This window comes from Ciconia boyciana, chromosome 26 (genome assembly GCF_034638445.1).
Source record: "Ciconia boyciana chromosome 26, ASM3463844v1, whole genome shotgun sequence".
Taxonomy (NCBI): Eukaryota; Metazoa; Chordata; class Aves; order Ciconiiformes; family Ciconiidae; genus Ciconia; species Ciconia boyciana.
Window position 1 is genome coordinate 1452328 of NC_132959.1, and position 21559 is coordinate 1473886.

General features: G+C 46.3%; 1 protein-coding gene across 1 annotated transcript; it reads left to right on the forward strand.

Moving 5' to 3' along the window:
* Positions 1-37: 37 nt before the first annotated feature.
* Positions 38-21093, forward strand: COPA (COPI coat complex subunit alpha). The gene is made up of 33 exons (XM_072846552.1): positions 38-164; positions 352-465; positions 935-1008; positions 1313-1393; positions 1696-1772; positions 2254-2363; positions 6321-6430; positions 7023-7122; positions 7707-7842; positions 8290-8372; positions 8942-9092; positions 9509-9575; positions 9681-9756; positions 11829-11911; positions 12900-13039; positions 13946-14031; positions 14449-14587; positions 14943-15105; positions 15201-15347; positions 15638-15827; positions 15960-16055; positions 16433-16521; positions 16767-16890; positions 17187-17276; positions 17367-17476; positions 17678-17755; positions 17962-18030; positions 18256-18392; positions 18988-19174; positions 19259-19369; positions 19594-19755; positions 19856-20050; positions 20378-21093. The coding sequence occupies exons 1-33, from the start codon at positions 125-127 to the stop codon at positions 20435-20437; spliced, it is 3675 nt and encodes a 1224-aa protein (XP_072702653.1). The 5' UTR covers positions 38-124; the 3' UTR covers positions 20438-21093.
* Positions 21094-21559: the final 466 nt, after the last annotated feature.

The window sequence follows — 21559 nt, forward strand, 5'->3', positions numbered from 1 at the left end:
GGCGGGAGGACTGACACTCGATGGTCGGGGAGTTGGCGGAAGCGGAAGTCAGCTGGGCGTACTTCCGGGGCGCCGACGTGGAGGGCCGAGGCGGTGGCGGTGCGAAGGGCCGGGGCGGAGGGCGATGCTGACCAAGTTCGAGACTAAGTCGGCCCGGGTGAAAGGTAACGGCGGGACTGAGCTCGGGCTGTGCTGGGAGCCCCTGGGGACCCGGGGAGGCTGTGCCGGGAGCTCCCACCCGCCCCTGGGGTCCCTGAGCGGGGGGGCTGGGCGGCTCCCCCAGGGCTGCTCCGGGCCTCTGGGCTCCCAAGTGCGCGGAGGCCTCGTTGTCACGTCTCTGTGCCTCGGCAGGGCTCAGCTTTCACCCCAAGCGGCCGTGGATCCTCACCAGCCTGCACAATGGCGTCATCCAGCTGTGGGATTATCGGATGTGCACCCTTATCGATAAATTCGACGAGCACGACGGTGAGTGTGCTGGGGGGAGGTACTGGGACCTGCTTGTGGAGGAAGACTGGGGTGCGAGAGGAGGAAGAGGGGCTCTGCTGAAGCGTTGCTGAGGCTTCTGCCTGACATCAGATCGTCTCTATTTTCGCCTGTGTTTCTTTGTGGCCAGTTTGCTGGCTCTGAACATTGCTTGCACATGCATAAAGTGGGCTAGTAGTTTTATTTATGGTAGGAGAATGAACCTGTAAATACAGACTTGAAGGGCCTGGATGTTTTGGGATGGATTGCTGCAGGCATCTTGACGGAGAGAGACGGGTTTGGGAGTGGGATCTCAGAGTCTTACATGATTTTTTATTGTTGCTTTGGAGCTCTTAATTTATCAATGGCAACAGGAGCGAGGAGGAATGTAATTGTAGTCTTTAAGTGGTACAAGGGACTGCTCCAGCTCTCAGCCGTCTTGCTGTGTCCAACCTGCTCTTCTTATTTGTAGGACCCGTTCGAGGTATTGACTTCCACAAACAGCAGCCTCTCTTTGTTTCTGGAGGTGATGATTACAAAATAAAGGTAAAATTTTACTCCTTTAGCTCTTGTTCTCTAAAAGGCATCATCCAGGGAAGGGAATGTGTAAAGAAACCGGTTAAAAGATGAGAGAGTGTGGGTGGGTGGGTGGGAAATAGTGTTTGGGAATTGCGATTCTCCTGTTGCAGAGTTAACTGCAGCGAGTTGAAGTCTCGTTGTAGCTTGCATTAGAAACGCATTTTAAAATGGAAGAGAGAGGCTTGCAGTGAGCTGAAATGTGAGAACGCACACAAAAAAATCTAGCAGGCGGTGGCACGTACCGTCTTTGTTCTGCTTCTGTGTTGTGCAGGTCTGGAATTACAAATTACGCCGTTGTCTCTTCACTCTGCTTGGGCACTTGGATTATATTCGCACTACCTTCTTCCACCACGTAAGCTCCTCTCGTACTTATGCCCGCGGGGGGTGCCTGCTCCCTTTGTGTATGAGAGGGCATCTGTCTTTTGCTTCCCTGGATGAGAATGTTTTCTAAAGAAATTCTGCTGGACTTGCTGGTATGAAGGTGCTCCAGATACGTTAGCCTTCTGTAGAGGTGTAAGAGGCATAAATTCTGCCTCCAAGATCTTAAATAAGACTTAAAAAGGGTCATATCTGGGGACAGTTGGAAAATACCATGCGGGGAGGGAAAGCCTGGGGTGTGTATTGCTTCATATACAGAATACTTTGTCTTTTTAGGAATATCCCTGGATCTTGAGTGCTTCTGATGACCAGACCATTCGGGTTTGGAACTGGCAGTCCAGAACTTGTGTTTGGTAAAATCAGTGGTTGCTTTAAAAAAATAACTGCACAGTTTGGGGGCAAGCTGTCTTCATCTGTTGTTTTTTTCAAGCAGAAGCCGTGCTTAGTTGAAGGAATAGAACTGGCAAAGAGAACTGATCAGTTCTGAATATTTCTGTCAGTCTTGTCTTTTGCTCGTTTATCCTGATGCCACTAGACTTGTATTTGTAAATTCACATGTTGTTTGGTTGAAAATTTTTTGAGGTTAATATAAGACGTGTCAGGGCCGAACCCTGTGAAGTTACTGATATCAGAAAGTCAGCCCTTGAATGCTCTCGGTGAGAAGAGATGCGCTCAGTGTTCAGTCATGCTAATTCTTGAAGAGTAGCATTTTAGCAGTCCTATATTCCTCGTCATACTTCCCGAGACTGAGCTTATTGCTGTTGGTGCAAATTGGAATGTGTATTATTAATATCTCTTACGTTTAAATGGTATTTTCTGTCCTTTTTGTTGTAGTGTGCTGACAGGACACAACCACTATGTGATGTGTGCCCAGTTTCACCCCTCTGAGGACCTGGTAGTGTCAGCCAGCTTGGATCAGACTGTGCGCGTTTGGGATATTTCTGGTGAGCTGCCCAGATCAAGGGGGTACCCAGTGGCAAAGCCCACTTCAAAACTGCAATTGCTGAAAGCCAAGTGAGGCAGGAAAGAGTGGTTCGGATCTGAGAGCAGGAAGAGTAGCCTGTTGACTGTAGGAGCCTCAGGCAGGAAATTCTCTCTTGATGGGAACCTATTCCCCTCAGTTTCCTTGAAATCGAAGGATGTTGGCTGGAAGGGACCTCTGGGCATCATCTAGTCCAGCCGTTTGCTTGAAGCAAGTCTTCTGCGACAGTAGATGAGGTGAGCTGGAGCTTTGTGCAGCCAAAAAAACCTCTAAAGACAGAGATTCTGCAACCTAATCCCCCAGTCTGATTTTATAGCCAATATAGGCAATGAGTATTGCTGTCAGAAGGGATGTAGTGTTGTCAACTGATCAGCTTTGCAGACGTGCCAGAGTTGTAGGAGGATTTTAGAAGTTTCTGGATCACCTTTATCCCCTTGAAAAACTCTTGGAGGCAGCAATAAGTCATTCGTTCTGAGAGAAAGATAAAAAGGCCTCTGGATTGCAAAAAGGGTAGGGTTTTGGGTTTTTTTTTTTTGTTTTTTGGTAGCCTAGTTGTGGGTGGCGACAGGAAGATAATATTATTAGGAATTCTTTCAACTTTTTCAGTCTGCTTGCCTGTTTCATAAAATGAAGCGTGGCCTAAAGATCAGAGCAGGAGTTGCAAGGCAAAACTCCAAAGTACTTTGCTGATATCTTAGCTATTTCTTCGTTATACCTAGGCCACAAGGTGACTTAATGGAATGAAATATGATCCCTAAAGGAAAAGCTAGAAAGGAAGAAAATATTAGATGGAGACTAAGGGACTGGTGGGAGGCAGGTGAAGGCAGTAGTGGTGGTGTTACAACATAAACTAGTCTAGAGACAGACTTCATCCGACCTGCCGCTCTCGCCATTGCAGTTTTGGTTGGGCACACTGCGTTATTTGTAGTACACGCTCAGACGTGGCCAGCTGTGTCAACAGTAGGGGCTGGGGACAGGATATCCTGGTTATTTAAAACCTGTCCTGCTCTCTGTACTGCCAGCATGGGGAGTTTAACAGCTATTCTGCCAGTAAGCTTTGCTGCTGCATTCTCCCACAAACGCTCTCTCTCAGCAGGGTTCCAGCTGCCAAATTGGTTTGGAGATGGTACAGACCTTTTTTTTTTCTCAGCTGATATGTGATGAGGGGTTTTAGAGACATGCTGAATTATTGACTCAGCTGTCGCTCCAGTCAGACACGACACTGCGAGAATACTAGTGTGTGGAAAAACCTACACAGAGATGAGAAATGGATTCAAAATACAATTTCACTCCCCAATTTTTCCCCAAAATGACTTATGTCCTTAGCAGGATTCAGTTCTTGGCTCTAGCAGTCTCCTGGGAAGGATTATTTCCCCATTTTGTCTGATGTCTTTTGTGCCCATAATCCTACTCATAGACAGCATCATTTTGGTGTTGAGCTTTAACTCAGTTTCTGAGTGCTGCTGTTAACTTGCAGCTTCTGCTGACATCAGTGGGAATTTTTTTCAGCAGGTTTTGGGATTATGAGCACCGGTTCTTTGATGCCCTCAGTTAAATGAGTTTAGAGGTCAGATTCCAAAATCCTCTTCCCAAAACTGTCAACTCTGTTGGCAGCCTCAGCAGAGAGCGTGAGGGATGAGGAGCGTGACCTGGACTGGGCACTGGAATGTGAAGCTGGCCCTGTTGTTTTGAATTCCTATATAGTTAGTGCTCCTTGGTTTGAAACCTTCTGGTAAAGGATCTTCAAGGTAAAACAAGTATGCTCAAGGTTAAAGGGTCTGTTTCCTTCTAATCTCCTGAGAGAAGACTGTGTGAATGCAGTCAGAATAAGCTTGTTTGTATATATTAAAATGCATGAACATTCGTTTTGTATTACTCACCTGTGCTGTGGAATGAAGTCCTTGCTCATGATGCTGATATTAACCTGCAGAAACTACAAAATAATCTTGTGTTTTTCTCTGTCTCTTTATAAGTGTTAACCCCTGAGGAGGGTGTGAGTCGTCTTACCCTGATCACAGGGCCTTTGTGTGTGCTCTAACATCACACACCAACTCCTGCTTAACCTTACTCGTGGTTGGCAAGTGTCGATGTCTGACGCTTGGCAGGAAACTTCCTTATTCTGTCAGGGCTCTGTTTAGTCCCTCTGGATGACCAGCTTAAGTGAGGATCACCTGAGGGTTTGGGCTGGCAATGTTGAGAAGCCCTGGGACTGGGAAGACCTGAGCTGAGAGTCCCCAGATAGCGTCTGTAAACCTAGACTGCCTCTCCTTGAGCATCCTCAGCGGATGTATGTTGATGGCTGGCAAAACCTTTGGTACAACTTCAGCCTCCGCTGCACTTCTCTAATTGTCTGCCGAATGTGAATGGATTACGGGGACAGGAAGGAACCTGAGCCCAGCAACAAAAGAGTCTGTACCCAAGAGCCCTCTTTAGTTTCCATTGAAGAAGAGAACAAAGCAAAAGAATTTGCAAAGGGCTGTCTGTCTTCTTCCTTCTCTCCTAACTTGCAACTTGTCCTTCACCATTAGCATGTTGCCCCTTTACTCTGGTTATTTTAATACCCGTTCTCCTGAGTGCTCATGTGCATGTTGAGCTGAGTCTCCTTTTCAGGTTATTTTTTTAACAGCTGTCCTCAGAATGCCTAATGTCTGCCTTTCTGCTATAAGTCCCTTTTCTGTCCCTGCTCCCTCCCCAGAGCAACACAGGAGGCTGGTGTGTTCTGTGAGTGTCCTGCCTTTCCTCTCGATTTGTGCAGTTGCGCCAGAAATTTTCCACTTGTGTCCCAGTCCTGTTTCACTGGCTTGTCAAAGGCTCAAGTATTTTCTCTTCCCAAAGTCTTGTGTTTCTTCTCTCATCTTTCTTGGATTATATATGTTTTATTCCTCCTTTCTGGGAGCTTTGTGTCAGTTTGTAGAAGTATCTACTCAGCCACTCAAGTCCTTCACCGTTACCCGGACCATCTGTATGTGGACCTCACTCAGTGCGCTGAGCATTTGTGCTTTGCTGTGAGACACTGCTTAACATGTTGGTTTCATTAGACTAACTTTGCCAGAGAGGTCGTTGAGATGTTGAGCTGTGAATCCATGAGGAGTTTGGGAATCAGAACTGTGACAAGAAAATAATAATTTTTGTCTTCAGTATTGTTTGTTTTCTCCTTACACTTCCCTCTCTGTTGGCATCCGTACCAGTGCAATTCTGCTTTTATCCTAGACAGTTTTTTCTTATCCTTGATAAATTTAATAGTAGCATCCTTGGGCCAAGTACTTTTAAATGGAAAAGCCTATTTTCCAAGTTTTGTTTTAGTGTTGTATGTAGTGTCTTTTCCCTGTGCGCTATTGGAGGAGAGGCTTTTTTTGATTCTCACTTTCCCTGCTGTGTTGCATGGGGTTTTGATGAAGGGTAGGAGATACAGGTCTGTTTTAACTTGGATGACTTAGTTTTCTTCAGAAGTGGGAACAGGGTTTATTTCATATAGCTTTAGCTCCTGAAAATATTTTGTCTCCGGGCAGATTGTCCGAAGCCATAACCAAGAGGTCATCAAAGTGGCAGTGGGTGAAAGTCCCCCGAAAGGTGCAAGCTCAGATTAGCCAAGGGGTGCGAGGGGGAGAAATCGGAATGTGTCAGGCCTTTGCTGAGGTGCCGCGCTCTGCATCCCAGTGAGCTGAGGTGATCCTTTGTACGATTTGCTGCATTGCAGACTTTCCTTTTGATATGTCTAATCTGAGCTTATGCTTTTGGAGGAAGTGGAAGGGAGTCCTGGATGTTTCTCACCCTCTTCCACTCAAGTTCCCAGTTTCCACCTGAAGATGTGTGTAAACCGCACAGGAGAGCACTCAATTTGTTGTTAAATTAGAAACATTCTCTTGATAATATAATTTTTGCTTCCTCCACCCCTCCTCCTTCCTCTTTGTTCCACAAGGCCTAAGGAAGAAGAACCTGTCCCCTGGAGCTGTGGAATCGGATGTCAGGGGCATAACAGGGGTGGATTTATTTGGGACAACAGATGCGGTTGTGAAGCACGTTCTTGAGGTACAGTGTCAATGTGTCAGTACAGCCTTTTCAGATTTATTTAATGAAATCCCTGTGACACAAATGATCCTCTAAAAGCTCAGAAAAATAGCAGAGGAAAAAAGTTAAAACACCTGACTCAGCTCTATAGAGAGTTATATGCTCTTGTAGATTATGGCATTAGTTTTTCTGAGTTTAAAATCTGAAACCTGGAGATTTTTGCACTGTAACCAAACAGATACAGTTTTCTCTGTACAGCCAAAAGCTCAGGTAAATAGCAGATGTTATTATCTTGTGTTGCTGGAAGCAACAGGGGAGATTACGGTAGAGACAGCCTTCTGTAATGGCTTGTTAAAGCTAGGAAGTGGTGCTGCTCTGTTGCTGAGCTTCAGCTTTGCTCTACTGGTGAAGAACGGTATCCGCAAAGCTTACTGTTGCAGGCATCTATAATCTTAGTATCTGTAAGCATTTGGTATGAGCAGCATGGCGTATAAAAACAGCGAAAGCTGTGTCTTGGCAAGCCTGTGTGCAGTCTTTGTTGCTTCATCCTTCCTTTGCTCATTCCATTCAGTCACCAAATTGCTTCAAGTGACTGTTTTCTTTTTGCCTGTAGGGCCATGATCGTGGGGTGAACTGGGCCGCCTTCCACCCCACAATGCCACTTATTGTGTCGGGAGCTGATGATCGGCAAGTGAAGATCTGGCGGATGAATGGTAAGAGGATTTTCCAGGGGGAGCCCACAGGGGGAAGGGGGTTAAGAGTTGAAATTTATGTTTGAACATCTGTAGGCTGAACCTGGAGGTAACTTACACTTTGCAAACATGTCAGTATGATAGAGTGGTAAATAATCCCAAGCAGCATTGGCTTTTGCAATTTGAGGAGAGCTCTAGCAAACACTTCTAGCTTCTTTTGATTTGCACACACTGCTGAGCAGGAGTCTGTAGGAGTAGAAAAACGTAACTCTGAAGCTTTTTGAATATGCACTGATGCAATAAGAAAGGGAGATGATTCGAGAGCCAGAAGCCCTCCATCAAGAATGGTTGTGCTTTTGTCAACTCAGTCCAGCTAAAGTATATACAATTCTTAGCACCTCTTTAGTAATCTGGCTTATCTGTTCCTCTTAGGTGAGCTGTGCTAGTGGTTAGAGAGAGATCATAAATGTAAATTGTAGAGAATGGTATAGTAACTAGTGGCCGATGGAGTTTGCTTTATTATAAAGTGCATGCTGTGCTTCTGCTATGCCAGAGCTTAACCTGTTTAAGCATTATTTTCCTCATTCTTTTCCACTTCTGGTTAGAATCGAAGGCCTGGGAGGTTGACACTTGCCGGGGGCATTACAACAATGTCTCGTGCGCTGTCTTTCACCCGCGGCAGGAACTAATCCTCAGCAATTCGGAAGACAAGAGCATCCGTGTCTGGGATATGTCTAAACGGTTAGTGCTTTTCAAGCATCTGACTCAATCTTATTATGAAAGTTTTTACATGTGTGAAAGACCTACAGTTACTCTTAGAGAAACTGAACACTAGCAGTTCTTAAAACATCGGTGCTAGGGTTTGATAATTCATGAGCGAGAAGTCATGTTTTTCACGTTTTCTGTCCCTTTGAGACACATGTTAAGAGCGAGGCTTGTAATTGTCTGAAAGCAAGTGGAAGGGGGCCGTCTTGTTTCGTGATACTGCTGCTGCAGATATGTTAAATGAGAATATATTATTTGACAGAAGGCTTTGAATACAGTGTTTTGAACTCTCAGTGGATTCCTCGTGCTGAATGCTAGAGATGGTCTGTATGGCAAAGCTTAGAATCTTCATTTTGGGAACTGAAGTTTACACCAGGGTTTCCATTTTGTTTATATTCCTTATTCCTTCTGTTGCACATTTAGCACGGGTGTCCAGACCTTTCGGCGTGATCATGATCGCTTTTGGGTATTGGCTGCTCATCCCAACCTCAACCTCTTTGCTGCAGGTAAAAAAACCTCCTGCTCAGCGTCTGACAGGTTGCTGTGGAGAGAAAATGTATTCCATGTAGGAAATCCATATAGGATTTGCTGTTCTTTAGCACACTTTGCGGAACACACTGACTTGCAGATGCTTTTATTAAATGTATCGTAGGGAAAAGATCCTTATTTAGTGGAACACAATCTCATTGTATCAGCTGGAGTTCAAAGCTAGAACAAGATAGCCTCTGCATTAAGTGGCTAAATGCTCTAAGGCTAAGAAGGGATGGGACAGATCCTAGGGGAACCCACGCTGGACTATTACCACTTAAAGAAATGCATGACAGCAAGGCAAAGTGTTTCTAGAAGAGTGTCAGATCTTAGATTTATTAGGAAACCTAAAGGGGGGTAGGCCATTAGGAAAGAAGTGGAATCACTTAATTCATTCAGGCTGAGGAGTAGGAGACGTGGCTGGCAGTCACTGGTTATGATTTTTGTTGGCTCTTTCTTGGTTTGAAGGGCTTGGTAGTGTCATCTTCATAATGAGAAAAACCACAGGACTTAATTCACGTTTGAATTCTCGCATGCCTTTTCTCAGGCCATGACGGTGGCATGATTGTGTTCAAACTGGAGCGAGAGAGGCCTGCTTATGCTGTGCATGGGAACATGCTGTATTATGTGAAGGACCGTTTCCTCCGCCAGCTCGATTTCAACAGTTCAAAAGACGTTGCTGTCATGCAGCTGCGAAGGTAGGAGATGGGTGCTCATCATGTTACAAGAGGTGTTGCCGGTATCCTGAACCCCTTTCTCGCTTACAGATAGGTCGTATTGTTGTATTCACATACCTGTTTCAACTGACTATTCTGTCAGATGAACTTACAAAGCCTACAAGAAGTTTTTAGGTCAATTTTTATCTGTGTGTAGATATAATTTTTTTTTTTAACTAGTTTTAAATTTCAAACTGAAATGCCAGCTCTTTCATTTTTGAAATGCTGATGTTCTTACAGTGTTTCCGAGTGGTTTTGATTCAGGAAATTCATGAAAACTGAGCTTTTCTGGTACTCGGTATATTTCAGAAAATGAAGGGCGTTTATCAGAAGGCAACTTTGGTAGAAATACTCTTGGTCCACTCTAACTTTCTCTTTTCTTCATGACTCTTCTTCAGTGGTTCCAAGTTCCCTGTTTTCAACATGTCATACAACCCAGCTGAGAATGCTGTCCTTCTCTGCACAGTAAGTCAGTTTTGCTGCATAATGTGCTAAAGATCTTTCCACGAGGCTGTGAATGTCGATTCTTAGAAATCCTATCTCAAAATGGGTTTTTCCTCCTCTCTGCAGAGAGCCAGCAACTTAGAGAACAGTACTTATGACCTATACACCATTCCTAAGGATGCAGACTCCCAGAATCCGGATGGTAGGCATTTCTTATTTCACATTAATCCTTGTGAGTGTTTATTACTGTGGAGCTGTCCCCTCCTCCGCTCTCCAACTGAGTGTGTGTGTGTGTTATATATAAAAAAGCTTTATTTCTCTAAGCCTCTCTTGTTGGACTCTCTCCGTGTTTCCCAATGCCCCTGCAGCACACATCATTTGGCAGGCTTCCTGCTCACTATATCACACTACACTGACTTGAAAAATTCATGTTCATCCCAAACTTTTACTGCTACAAATATATATTTTATAATTTTGTTATTAGGAACTTTCCGTTTTCCCTTTCGACGCAGCAGGCAGCCTTCCTGGCTTGTCAACAGAGATGGATTTTAACCAGATATGTTTTGTTCTAAGAGGTTTTATACTCTGAAAAGTGGCTGTAAAAGTGACAGCGCCAGGGTGCCAGTAGTCATTCTTCCTCTCGGCAAATTCCAGATCAGTTTTGTGCAATTTACAAGTCAAAACATGATTTAGGAAAAAAAAAATAAATAATTCTTTCTCCTAACTATGAATTCCATTTGGGATCTGAAACTCCAGCTGGTTCCTCCTGCCTCTGTCGTCACGGCAGTAAAGATTTTGAAATGAGTGGGAGTGATGAATGAGTTAGACTGGAATCCAGCTCTCTTGTTCATAGATTTATTGACTTCTGTGGGTCTAATGAAGGGAAGATTTCTTTGCTGAGTACAGTCAGCAGGTGTATTTGGAGAGAGAAAGAGAAAGGGAGCTTTTTAGTAACTTTATATATATTAAATGTTACTGAATATATTTCAAATATTTCATTTGATTGAGACGTTCAAAGCTGACTTGTCTGGGGACGCCCAGCTTGTGACCCTTTAAATGAGGAAAGGGGTTATTCTAGAGGAAGAAATGTCTAGGTCTCATGAAAACCATGCACTTTTAATGCATTTTCAAGAATAACATAAAATTCTACTGGTTGATAAGTATCTTCTCTAGCAAGCTGCTATATATGCAACCTGTAGTCCCAGGACTATAATGTAGGTATTAATGTGTGCCTTGGAGTTGTCATCCTCATGTCCTTCAGCTTATTTACCTGACCTACAAGGCAAGCTAAGCTTTCTTATTGCTCTTTAACAGTCTTCTGGGTAATATGTTTCAATAATTTTCTGCCTGATCTACAGTCAGTGTTAAAGACGTAAAGCCGGTAAAAATGCTGAGTTGTGGAGATCCAGAAAAACGGGTGAAATTGCCATCAGAAAACCCCAAGCGGAGCTGGGAATTGAATTCAGACAAGTCTTCCTTGTGTTGGGTAGTGAATGAGGGCTGAGGGGCAAGGCAGTCAGGTTTAAATCATCATTTGTTAGGGTGTAGATCTGCCACAAATGGCACTATGCGTGGTGAAATAGCACTTGGTCTAGTGCGTGAGTCTCCAAAAACGCTCGTGTTGAGCAGCAGCAGGACTGGTGAGAAAAGGGGCTGAGAACTAAAGAAAATTTTATTTTACCAAAACAGCAGCAGCTCTCTCGCTTCACTTCTCTGTTCCCTTCCGCTGCTGCAAAAAGGTTTTTCTGCATCTGAAGCGCATCCTGCGGTACTGTTCTTTCTGTGCTGTCTGACATGCAGAGTGCTGTGTTTGTATTAGCATTTTAAAACTGGGAGAACAGCTGCGTGCTGGGGAGAGTGCAGCCTTTCTCCTCCAGCTCGTTATATCAGTTTGCAGCGGGGAGAGAGAGGGGGGCTTACACTGAAGCCGGGACCCTCGCTGCTCGGTTCGTTTGGCCAGCAAGGCTCTGCTCGTTAGCTTGACAGACGGTGCTGTCGCCCACGATGGCCCGCTTCAGCGCCAAGCAGTGGCGTTGGCGGTACAGACAGCCACTTGTCTTGTGCCTTGGCTGGAGAGAAGGGCTGGCGCTGGCCACACTGAGATCTGAAAGGACATCAGGGGAGGAAATGAGTCTTGTGAATAGCCTCAGGTTAAACATGAATTAGTAGGAAGCAGCTACAACAGCCAAGATGGGATCAAACAAGACTGACTAATGTGTTGCCGTAAGAGCCTGCCAGAGGTTTTATTCACTGCCTGTGTTTTGCTCTCCCTAGCCCCTGAAGGGAAACGTTCCTCCGGGCTAACAGCTGTGTGGGTAGCTCGTAATCGTTTTGCAGTCCTGGATCGCATGCATTCGGTAAGGGGACAAGCTTAATAGGGTCATCTTTTTAACGGGGTATGTTGTCATTTGGAAGTATGCAGATGGAAAGCGGGGAGATTGGGTTAACAGAATTATTGGAGATCCAAGTAGACTGGCAAAACATTGTCAGTAGAGAGTGGGCTGCAGACGTACACAAAGAAATATAATACAGTGGAAAATGTAATGAGTTGAAATATTATTTAACTTATTTGACAGTAAATCGTAGCTCAGTTGTTGGAAGCCTGCTACAGCAGGTGAGTTCAGGAGCGAAAGCTGACCAGAACAGGACTCTGAAGCCACCCAGGTCACTTTCTTAGCATGAAAGTAATGGGAAAATGGTGAAAATACAGATTAGCTTTTTAATAAAGCTCTTTGTTCTCACTTGTGGACTGCAAGAGGAGAAAGAATGGGGAAAGACAGTCATGGAAAGTTTTCCCTGCTTGAATTTACTTGATGTGAAGGGGAAGAAAAGTCTTGCTGTTTGCCCTATGCAGGATATTGTATTTTTTCTTTTTCGTTTTTCTCCTAATTCAGGGTGTTTTTCGGCCTAGTAAATTCAAGTTTATTTCATGCCCATTCTGTTACTCCTCCCTGCCTTCCCCTTCTCCACTTGCCGTTCTCCCCTCTCAACTTGCCAATTTCCTTTTTCTATCTACACTCTGTTCTCTCTCACTTTTCCCTAATACTTACTTTGTTCATATACTCATTGTAGAAGGGGCTTGCAAACTGTATCAGCCAGCTAGTAATGACAGCAGTGGGGCTGAAAAGAAAGGGTACGCTGTGTCTGCACCCTGGCAAACTTGTGGTTGGGTTTTCTAGCAGCATAAAGTCTGATCCTGCTTTGAGAATGACTGCAGCTCTTATTTTGGCCTCTTGTCAGTGAGGTTCAGCTATACAAAAATTGTGAGTTAAAATAATCCTAAATTTCTTTGTAGAAGCTACCAAACTGTCCTGTGCTGTTACATTTCCTCTCATCCACTGGCAGATCCTAATCAAAAACCTGAAGAATGAGATCACGAAGAAGGTGCAGGTGCCGAACTGTGATGAGATTTTCTATGCTGGCACAGGGAACCTGTTACTGAGAGATGCAGACTCCATCACCCTCTTTGACGTGCAGCAGAAGCGGTAAGATCCGGTCTGCCGGGAGAAGTTTTAATATTGTAATCCTGCTGGCGTATGCCCTCTGGGGACAAGTAATGGCTATTAATGCACTCCAGAATTTAGCATCAGCTGCAGGCTGCGTCAGACTGATCCAAACCACGGCTAACAACTGTTAGGAAGAGCAGAGTGTAAACATAGCCAAGGTGCAATTTATGCTGCAGGCATCGTGCCATTGATCACAGGGAGATGTGTGCCATACCCTTGTAAATCCTGTGACTACAGAATCGGGTGCTATAAAAGTGGAGAGAAATCAAAAAAACCAAACTCAATCAAGCTAAGCTTGCCTGATGTCTTATCCCTTAGGTTTTATATCTTTTTTGGCAGCATGTTTGTGCTGGCATACGTGTTGCTAGCCACAAAGAAACAGGCAAGGAGTTGGTGCTTTTGGCCATCTTTGTAGGCTTGAGAAGGTTCTGGATTATCTGCAGATAGATATGGTGTATGTCGATTGCTTATGTCCCAAAACTTGCCTCATTTCCTTATTTGTATGCCTTTGTCTTTCTAGTCTTGTTGAGGAAAGTTACAAGTAAATTAAACAATGCATATGCTGCTTGGAAATACCTTATTTCCTTTGTTCTGTTAAATCTATCCCTAAAACCCCCTCAGAAATCTAGGTTTTGAAGTCAGTTGTCACTCAAATATATTTTTTATTGCACAGGTGTGGAGGGAGGTTTGTTTTGCTGTACTGGACTGTGGAGACAGTCAGTTCTGCCTCGTGATTTTATAGCTCCAGAATTACAAAAAGGGGCTTCAGGGCATCTGCAAACTGGGTTCAGGGTGTTGGGCGCTGGTAGTTATCATACAGAGCTTGATCACAGAGCTTGCTGTGGAGGGGTATTGTTCAACTCTGTCATTGCTGTCCTTTCCCAGAACTCTGGCCTCGGTGAAGATCTCCAAGGTGAAATACGTCATCTGGTCGGCTGACATGTCCCATGTAGCTCTGCTGGCTAAGCATGGTAAGCAGCAGGGGGGGTGCAGTGTTTCACCTGGATCCTAGTGCGCGTTAGCTCTTTCCTTGGTTGGGAGCAGAGTCCCTGCTAGAGAAACCATTCAGTGCCACGGCTAGCAGTGAAGGTGCAGCTGAAGACATCCGTAGTGTGGGCCCTGCCACTTTGTCTCTTCAGCAAAACCCTTCTGTAAGCTTGTAAAACGGAGGGCTTCTTGTACTCCTCAAAATGATCCAGCTAATCTCTTTCATGAAACAAAGGCAGATGGTGACAATTTAGTTGGGGTTGCCATCATCTCCTTAGTGTCTGACACTCTGAATATCGTTCCTGTTGCTGGGACTATGGAAGAGAGAAGTCATAATTCAGAGGCAGATGTTTAACAGTAGAGGGTTCCCTAGCGTTACTTCTTTTGGCTTTCCTCTCCAGCCATCATGATCTGCAACAGAAAGCTGGAGTCACTGTGTAACATCCATGAAAACATCCGTGTCAAGAGCGGTGCCTGGGATGAAAGTGGTGTTTTCATCTATACCACCAGCAATCACATCAAATATGCTGTCACCACAGGGTGAGTCTGGGAGTCGTGCACCGAGTCCTTGAACTGGCAGGCCTTCTGCAGACTACCATAGTTTTTTTTTTTTGGCAGACACTAAAGCTGGTGCTTGTGAAACGGCACTTTTATTACAACGTGGACGTACGCAAAGAGAGCTAGAGCTAAATACTCATGTTTGGTTGCTTACCCTGTGCACTGGTATTTTATTGCTGGGCTGGATGGCTGCACTGTTCATCTGGCTGGGGCTTGCTTTTATAATCCGGGCTAAAGTAACATATAGAGTGTTGGGCCTTCTTTGAGGTAGAAAATGTAGTCCTACAGATGTGTTGTGTTGGCATGCATGTCACGCGTATGCTGTGTGTTGGCATAGGGATCACGGAATTATCCGCACCCTGGACCTGCCTATCTACGTTACACGCGTGAAGGGGAACAACGTGTACTGCCTGGACAGAGAGTGCCGCCCCAGGGTCCTCACCATTGATCCCACAGAATTCAAATTCAAGCTGGCATTGATCAACAGAAAGTATGATGAGGTGAGGAGACATGAGAAACCCCGCACTCTTCCTTGACCTATACCTGAGGGTAAAGGGAAGTTGACAGCTTCAATACCTGGGACTTTTCTTTGCAGGTGCTGCACATGGTGAGGAATGCTAAGCTTGTGGGCCAGTCCATCATTGCCTACCTGCAGAAAAAGGGCTACCCAGAGGTGGCCCTGCACTTTGTCAAGGATGAGAAGACCCGTTTCAGCCTGGCACTGGAGTGTGGCAACATTGAGGTGAGGTGGCAGGTGGTGCTGTGAGAAAGGCGTGGCCTTTGGGGCATCGCTTGCCAACCTTACTTTTTGCTGCGAGGAGGGGGAGTATTGGGAAGAAGAAGTCTTAGTTGAGAGTGACAGAACTGAGGATGATAGCAGCTTTGCTAAGGTGCAGGCCTTCAGCTGGGGGCGTGATTTAGTGTGGTGATCCTTGTATTGCTGTGCTTTCCATCTCGGGCATTATCAACAGAAGCTTTCAGAGAAAACTGCTTTCTGCAAAGCCGTTGTAACCATGTCAATTCTCTTGTTAGATTGCTCTGGAAGCAGCCAAAGCTCTGGATGACAAGAATTGCTGGGAGAAACTGGGAGAAGTGGCGTTGCTGCAGGGAAATCACCAGATTGTGGAGATGTGCTACCAGCGCACCAAGAACTTCGATAGGCTCTCCTTCCTCTATCTCATCACTGGCAATCTGGAGAAGCTTCGGAAGATGATGAAGATAGGTGAGTGCCAGGGCGATGGCAAAGAAGAATGAGATAAGAGGGTATGAGTGTCATTCGCAGAGGGAATGAGCGGCATCACAGTGGAGGCCAAGAACAGCAAAGCTACTGTGACTTTTTTTTCTTTTGGTTTAGCTGAGATCCGTAAAGATATGAGTGGCCACTACCAGAATGCCTTGTATCTAGGAGACGTGGCAGAGAGAGTGAGGATCCTAAAGAACTGTGGGCAAAGTGAGTAATATCCGACTAACATGTGTTCCTGTGGGCTGGGGAGAAGCTGGAGAGGTTGTTGGGATGAACAGTAATTTTTGGAGGCAGATCAGCATAATCCCTTACTTGAGAAACTGAATCAGATGAGCAGAAAGCAACCCGAGAGCTAGAATATGATCCAGGAGAGCTGAACCGACTGTAGAGCGTATTCCCATGGTTAGTCGTTGCCTGCACGTTCTAGTCCTAAATCCAGTGACACCCCTAAGGGTGTGATTCTACACCTTGGTATGCTGCTAATCTTCTCTTTGTGACAGTGTGGCCATGGGTGCTGGTGTGAGAAGTTTTCTTTCTCTAGGCGATGAAGAACACGCGCTCATGTTAGTTATATCTCATTTCAGAGTCCCTGGCCTATCTCACGGCTGCAACTCATGGTCTGGACGAGGAAGCTGAAAGCCTGAAGGAAACATTTGATCCTGAAAAGGAAACGGTTAGCACACTGACTAATGCTTCCTACTTCGTTACAAGAGCTGTAGAGTTTGGGAAGAAGGTGACGGTGGGATCTGGTGTTAGTGTGACTGGCTAGGCAGCTCCTTTCTGGGAGGGAGGAACCATCTCCATTCCAGTCACCGCTTATCAGGCTTGAGACCGTCTGTGCCGCTTGGAGGCAGGTAGGTCAAAGAATGGGATTTTCCTTATGTGGCCTTTAACTGTTTTCTGCTTCTCTCTGCTCAGATTCCAGACATTGATCACAATGCAAAGCTGCTGCAGCCTCCTGCTCCTGTCATGCCTCTGGATACCAACTGGCCATTGCTGACTGTCTCCAAGGGGTTCTTCGAAGGAACAATTGCTAGCAAAGGTATTGCTTTGTACTTGGAAAGTTGCGTTAAGCTGAGATATGCAGAATGGAGATATTTGTCTCCGTGGCTCCTGAACTGTTGCTGTTAAGCTCAGATTTGTTGTGTGTTACTAGCAGAGGTTGGAATCCAGCTTGGCATTTACACTATCTTTGGCAAATCTCTCAAATCTTTGGCCTTTTAGCACAAGATGGGACTCGACAATTGGAAGAGGGAGGGTGCTGGCCTAATGTAATTCATTGCTTAACACCTGACCCACCCAGAGGTGAATAAATGAAGCATCGTACCCTTTTTGTAGGTAAAGGGGGTGCCTTGGCTGCTGATATTGATATCGACACTGTTGGCACCGAAGGCTGGGGAGAAGATGCAGAGTTGCAGCTGGATGAAGGTGGGTGAATCCAAGAGTTTTTCTTGCAGATGTGTAAGTGTGTACCTGTGTAAGAGCTCTGACTATTTCCCCCCTGCCCCTTCCATGCAGATGGCTTTGTGGATGCTGGAGAGGGCTTTGGAGAGGAAGGTCTAGGTAAAGGACAGGAAGAAGGAGGTGGATGGGAAGTCGAAGAAGATTTGGATCTTCCCCCTGAACTGGTAGGAGTCTTCCAGGGGGCTTCTTAAGTAGCCCAGTTGTAGTTACTTGAGAAGGCAATGACACCTTGTCGTGGTGGTGGTGGTGGGGGAAATCTGTTCTGGTGGTCTTCGGAGACTTGGTCACCACAGCTGTGGCCAGCTCTGATTTCATCTGAGTGCCAGAAACTTCCAGACTAATCACTGCTCTGTGTGTTCCCCCAGGATGTTCCTGCTGGTCCAGCAGGAGCTGCAGAGGATGGATTCTTTGTGCCACCCACCAAGGGCACCAGCCCAGCTCAGGTAGTGGCACGAGTCTTTGATTGTCTTTCTCAGAAACTTTCTACTTTGGCTCTTCTTTTTTTGGGTTCAGTCCTTCTTGTTAACTCTCATCTGTGAGCACAGCATAGGAACTTTGTTAAGGGGAGTTAGGGGTGATGAGGGTAGGTAAGACAAATGTATGCATATACACAACTCCTCTTATATATGTTTCCCTTCTGTTCTTGTAGGTGTGGTGTAACAATTCTCAGCTTCCTGTTGACCACATTCTGGCAGGCTCCTTTGAGACAGCAATGAGAGTAAGTTTCCCCTGGAGTTTCTAGGGAAAAGGTTGTGCCCTTGTCCCCACGTATTTTTGTCTCTGATCCAGTCTGAAGCTTCGTTTTGTGTCCTTTTGTGAATCATTTTGTGCATTGTTTTCTCTGGGTATAAAATAAGAGGTGCTGTGAGCCTGAGTGATGTCTGTGTGGCCTTTGTAAAGCCCTGGACAGCTTTTACTCAGCAGATCGATGTGTCTTTTTAAGCTCCTGCACGACCAGGTGGGAGTAACAAACTTCGGACCCTACAAGCAGCTGTTCCTGCAGACCTATGCCCGTGGCCGTACGACCTACCAAGCCCTGCCATGTCTTCCTACCATGTATGGATACCCACATCGCAACTGGTAAGCAGCCGGGTTAGCTCCTTTTCTGTGCTCTTTTCCTTGTGCCATATACCTCCCAGGCTCCTTGACAGTTATAGCCAGAAATGTCTCCTCCCTCTGTTGTGAAGGGAGGAGCCTTCCTCTTTGCTGGATATAAATAGGGAGCATTCTGTCTTTAGTGGGATTTTTCTGTTGCCTGTTGTTAGATGTAAAGATGTAAAGAACTGCTTTCATTTTTTTTTTTTTTTAGAGACTAAAACCAGGGTGAGGCAGTTGGGATGCTGTGTTTTCTAGCACTAATGCTCTGCCTCTGACAAAGCTGGTCTGAGGCATCTAGAGAACCACAGGTGTGTTTTTACAGTGGTGCCTGGAAGCCACTGTAGAAAAATGAGCCAGACTTCCCAGCCTGTGCTAATTCAGAGGGAGCTGGGCATTGTGGGTGGCAGAATTACAGAAGCACAGATGTCTTTTGTGCTAAGCTAATGGCAAAGAAAAACAGCGTGGCCCTCGGTCAAAACATTTCTGACAAGTTGCAGTCGAGCTGACGATGTCTGTGTTCTTGCTGGCCTCTGCAGTGGTCACGTTTATACCCCTAACCCCTCTTTGGTGCCCCCAGGAAAGAAGCTGGCTTGAAGAACGCCCTCCCTGCCGTTGGACTGAAACTCAACGACCTGATCCAGCGCCTGCAGCTGTGCTACCAGCTCACTACGGCTGGCAAGTTTGAGGAGGCCGTGGAGAAGTTCCGTTCCATCTTGCTCAGCGTGCCCTTGCTGGTGGTGGACAACAAGCAGGAGATTGCTGAGGTGAGAGGCAGACTCTTCTGCCCGTTGTCTGCGTGCCCGTGGGGCAGGAGGCTGAATGCCTGACTCTGTCTTCCTCTCTGAAAGGCCCAGCAGCTGATAGCCATTTGCCGGGAGTATATCGTAGGACTCTCGATGGAGATTGAGCGGAAGAAGCTGCCCAAGGAGACCCTGGAGCAGCAGAAGCGAATCTGCGAGGTACAGAAACTCTGTGAATTTCTTCACTATGAGGGAGGTGAGGGGGAAGTAGCCTTTGGGTTTAAAAAGGCATTGGGAATCCTGAATTCTGCTATTTCCTCCTTTAAAGCAGATGTGGCAGTGATTACCTGGGAGGGGTTTCTTGCAGCATTTTCAGGGCAGCCAGTTATTCACGTGGTTGGTAGTGATTGTATCTCTGCTTCCTCTCCTTCTCCCTAATGCAGATGGCTGCCTATTTCACCCACTCCAACCTGCAGCCCGTCCACATGATCTTGGTGCTGCGTACTGCTCTCAACCTCTTTTTCAAACTCAAAAACTTCAGGACAGCTGCTACTTTTGCCCGTCGGCTGCTGGAGCTGGGTCCGAAGCCTGAGGTGGCCCAGCAGGTATGTCTGTGAGGTGCATGGGCCGAAATATCTACTGGGGCAGACCCTATTTGGACTGCGTCGTAGCTGCCCCTCTGGTCAATGTGGTTGCTTTTTGCAGACTCGCAAGATCTTGTCAGCGTGTGAGAAGAATCCCACTGACACCTACCAGCTCAACTATGACATGCACAACCCCTTTGACATCTGTGCTGCCTCTTACCGACCCATCTATCGTGGCAAACCCGTGGAGAAGTGTCCGCTCAGCGGAGCCTGCTACTGCCCCGAGTTCCATGGGCAGATCTGCCGCGTCACTACAGTAAGGGAGTCTCAACGTCTGCTACCACCTGCTCCTAGCCCATGATGTTTCCCTTGAGAATCCCCTTCAGCAGCTTCCCCCACGCTCCCCCTAAGCTGACTTGGCATGGGCTGTGGGTCAAATTGAATGTCGGAGGACTTGGCATGTGAGGTGGAACAGTTTGGGAATTGTGAAATACGGTGTAGTTTAAATGCTACCTTCAGGGACTGACATTGCAGTGATCAGCAGCGTGGGTTCTTAAGAACCATCTAGATTCTGAATGCTGCGTTACAGGGTTGGGCTGTTGAGTTGCTTTTAAGCATTAATCATCTCCCTTTTATTCCTCAGGTGACAGAGATCGGCAAAGATGTTATTGGGCTGCGGATCAGCCCGCTCCAGTTCCGCTAGGGCATGCCTGTCCTGGGGAGGTGTGAGATCGGAGGGAAATGGTCCCGTTTCACAGCACGAAGTGGAAACTTTCACCTCCCACCATTTCAGCTTCTAGTCTAGTCTCTTTATCGTAGCCGTGCCTGTGCTGTGTCTTACCTGCTCTTCCCCACCCAGGAATGCTGTAGTGAGACTCCTTGCTGCTTCCAAGTAGTAGCAACTTGCGCTTCTGTTTCTAGATCCAGCTGATGTGAAGTTTCTACGTAGCATTGTCTCAGGGCAAATCTTTTCCGGAGCGTAAAGGGTGGCTCTTGCTGAGCCCTGGTTACCACACAGTGCACTCTGTAGAAACTGCTTCAGAGGTAGAAACTGCTTGAGAGGCAGCAGCTGCCCCTTACATCCTTTAATGTTGGGCTCCTGAAAGAAGAGCTCGAAGACCCTGCTGGAGCCTGGGCAGCAGGAAGAGCCGAGCCTGGCTCTCACAGGAACGCGGCACTGTCTGGAACCGGGGCCAACGCAGAGCCTGCCCCTGCTCCGGGGCAGCTCTGCTCCCCTCGGAAGTGGCAAGAGAGCAGCTCAGCATCCAAGTGCTAGTGTTGACTTTTTGTTTTGTTGTCCTGGCAACGTTCCTCAAAATAGTCAGCTTCTCTCATGAATAAAGTAAATCGACCATCTTGCTCTTCCTGTTTTGTAGCTTATGTGATCTGAGATAAAAGAGAGATCAGATTTAATTTCCTCTTTTCACCTTCCCCCTGCTTCCTCTTTTGCACTCTTAAGCTACCAGCCTCGGAGGGTTTTGAAGTTTCCAGAAAATGGAGGCTGTAGTCCTGAAATAATTTATCAGGCCAGCAGGGGCTGCTTCTGCTAATTATTAGTATGTAATTGCTGTTGCCAGTGCTTAAATGATCCTTACTGGTAATGCTCCTGTCTTTACCTTTACCGGGTGTGGTTGTACCCTTAGTATTACTGTACCTTTCCCCATGGTGCTTGACAGGCTGGAGGAGCTCCAGAGCCAGGCAGATCGCAGTTTCTGGCAGTGACAAGGCTGAGAACACGCGTGTTCTCGCATCAGTGGAGAAGCAGAGGGTAGGACCCAGAGATCCTGCTCCCATGTGGCTGGACTACTTTCCTAGTGCTTTCTCC

Excerpts from the sequence above, each read along its gene's own strand:
- COPA (XM_072846552.1), top strand. The coding sequence starts at position 125 with ATGCTGACCAAGTTCGAGACTAAGTCGGCCCGGGTGAAAG. Across the intron at positions 2,364-6,320 it reads GCGCGTTTGGGATATTTCTG|GCCTAAGGAAGAAGAACCTG; the intron begins GTGAGCTGCCCA and ends TTGTTCCACAAG. Across the intron at positions 17,756-17,961 it reads AGGGCACCAGCCCAGCTCAG|GTGTGGTGTAACAATTCTCA; the intron begins GTAGTGGCACGA and ends CTGTTCTTGTAG.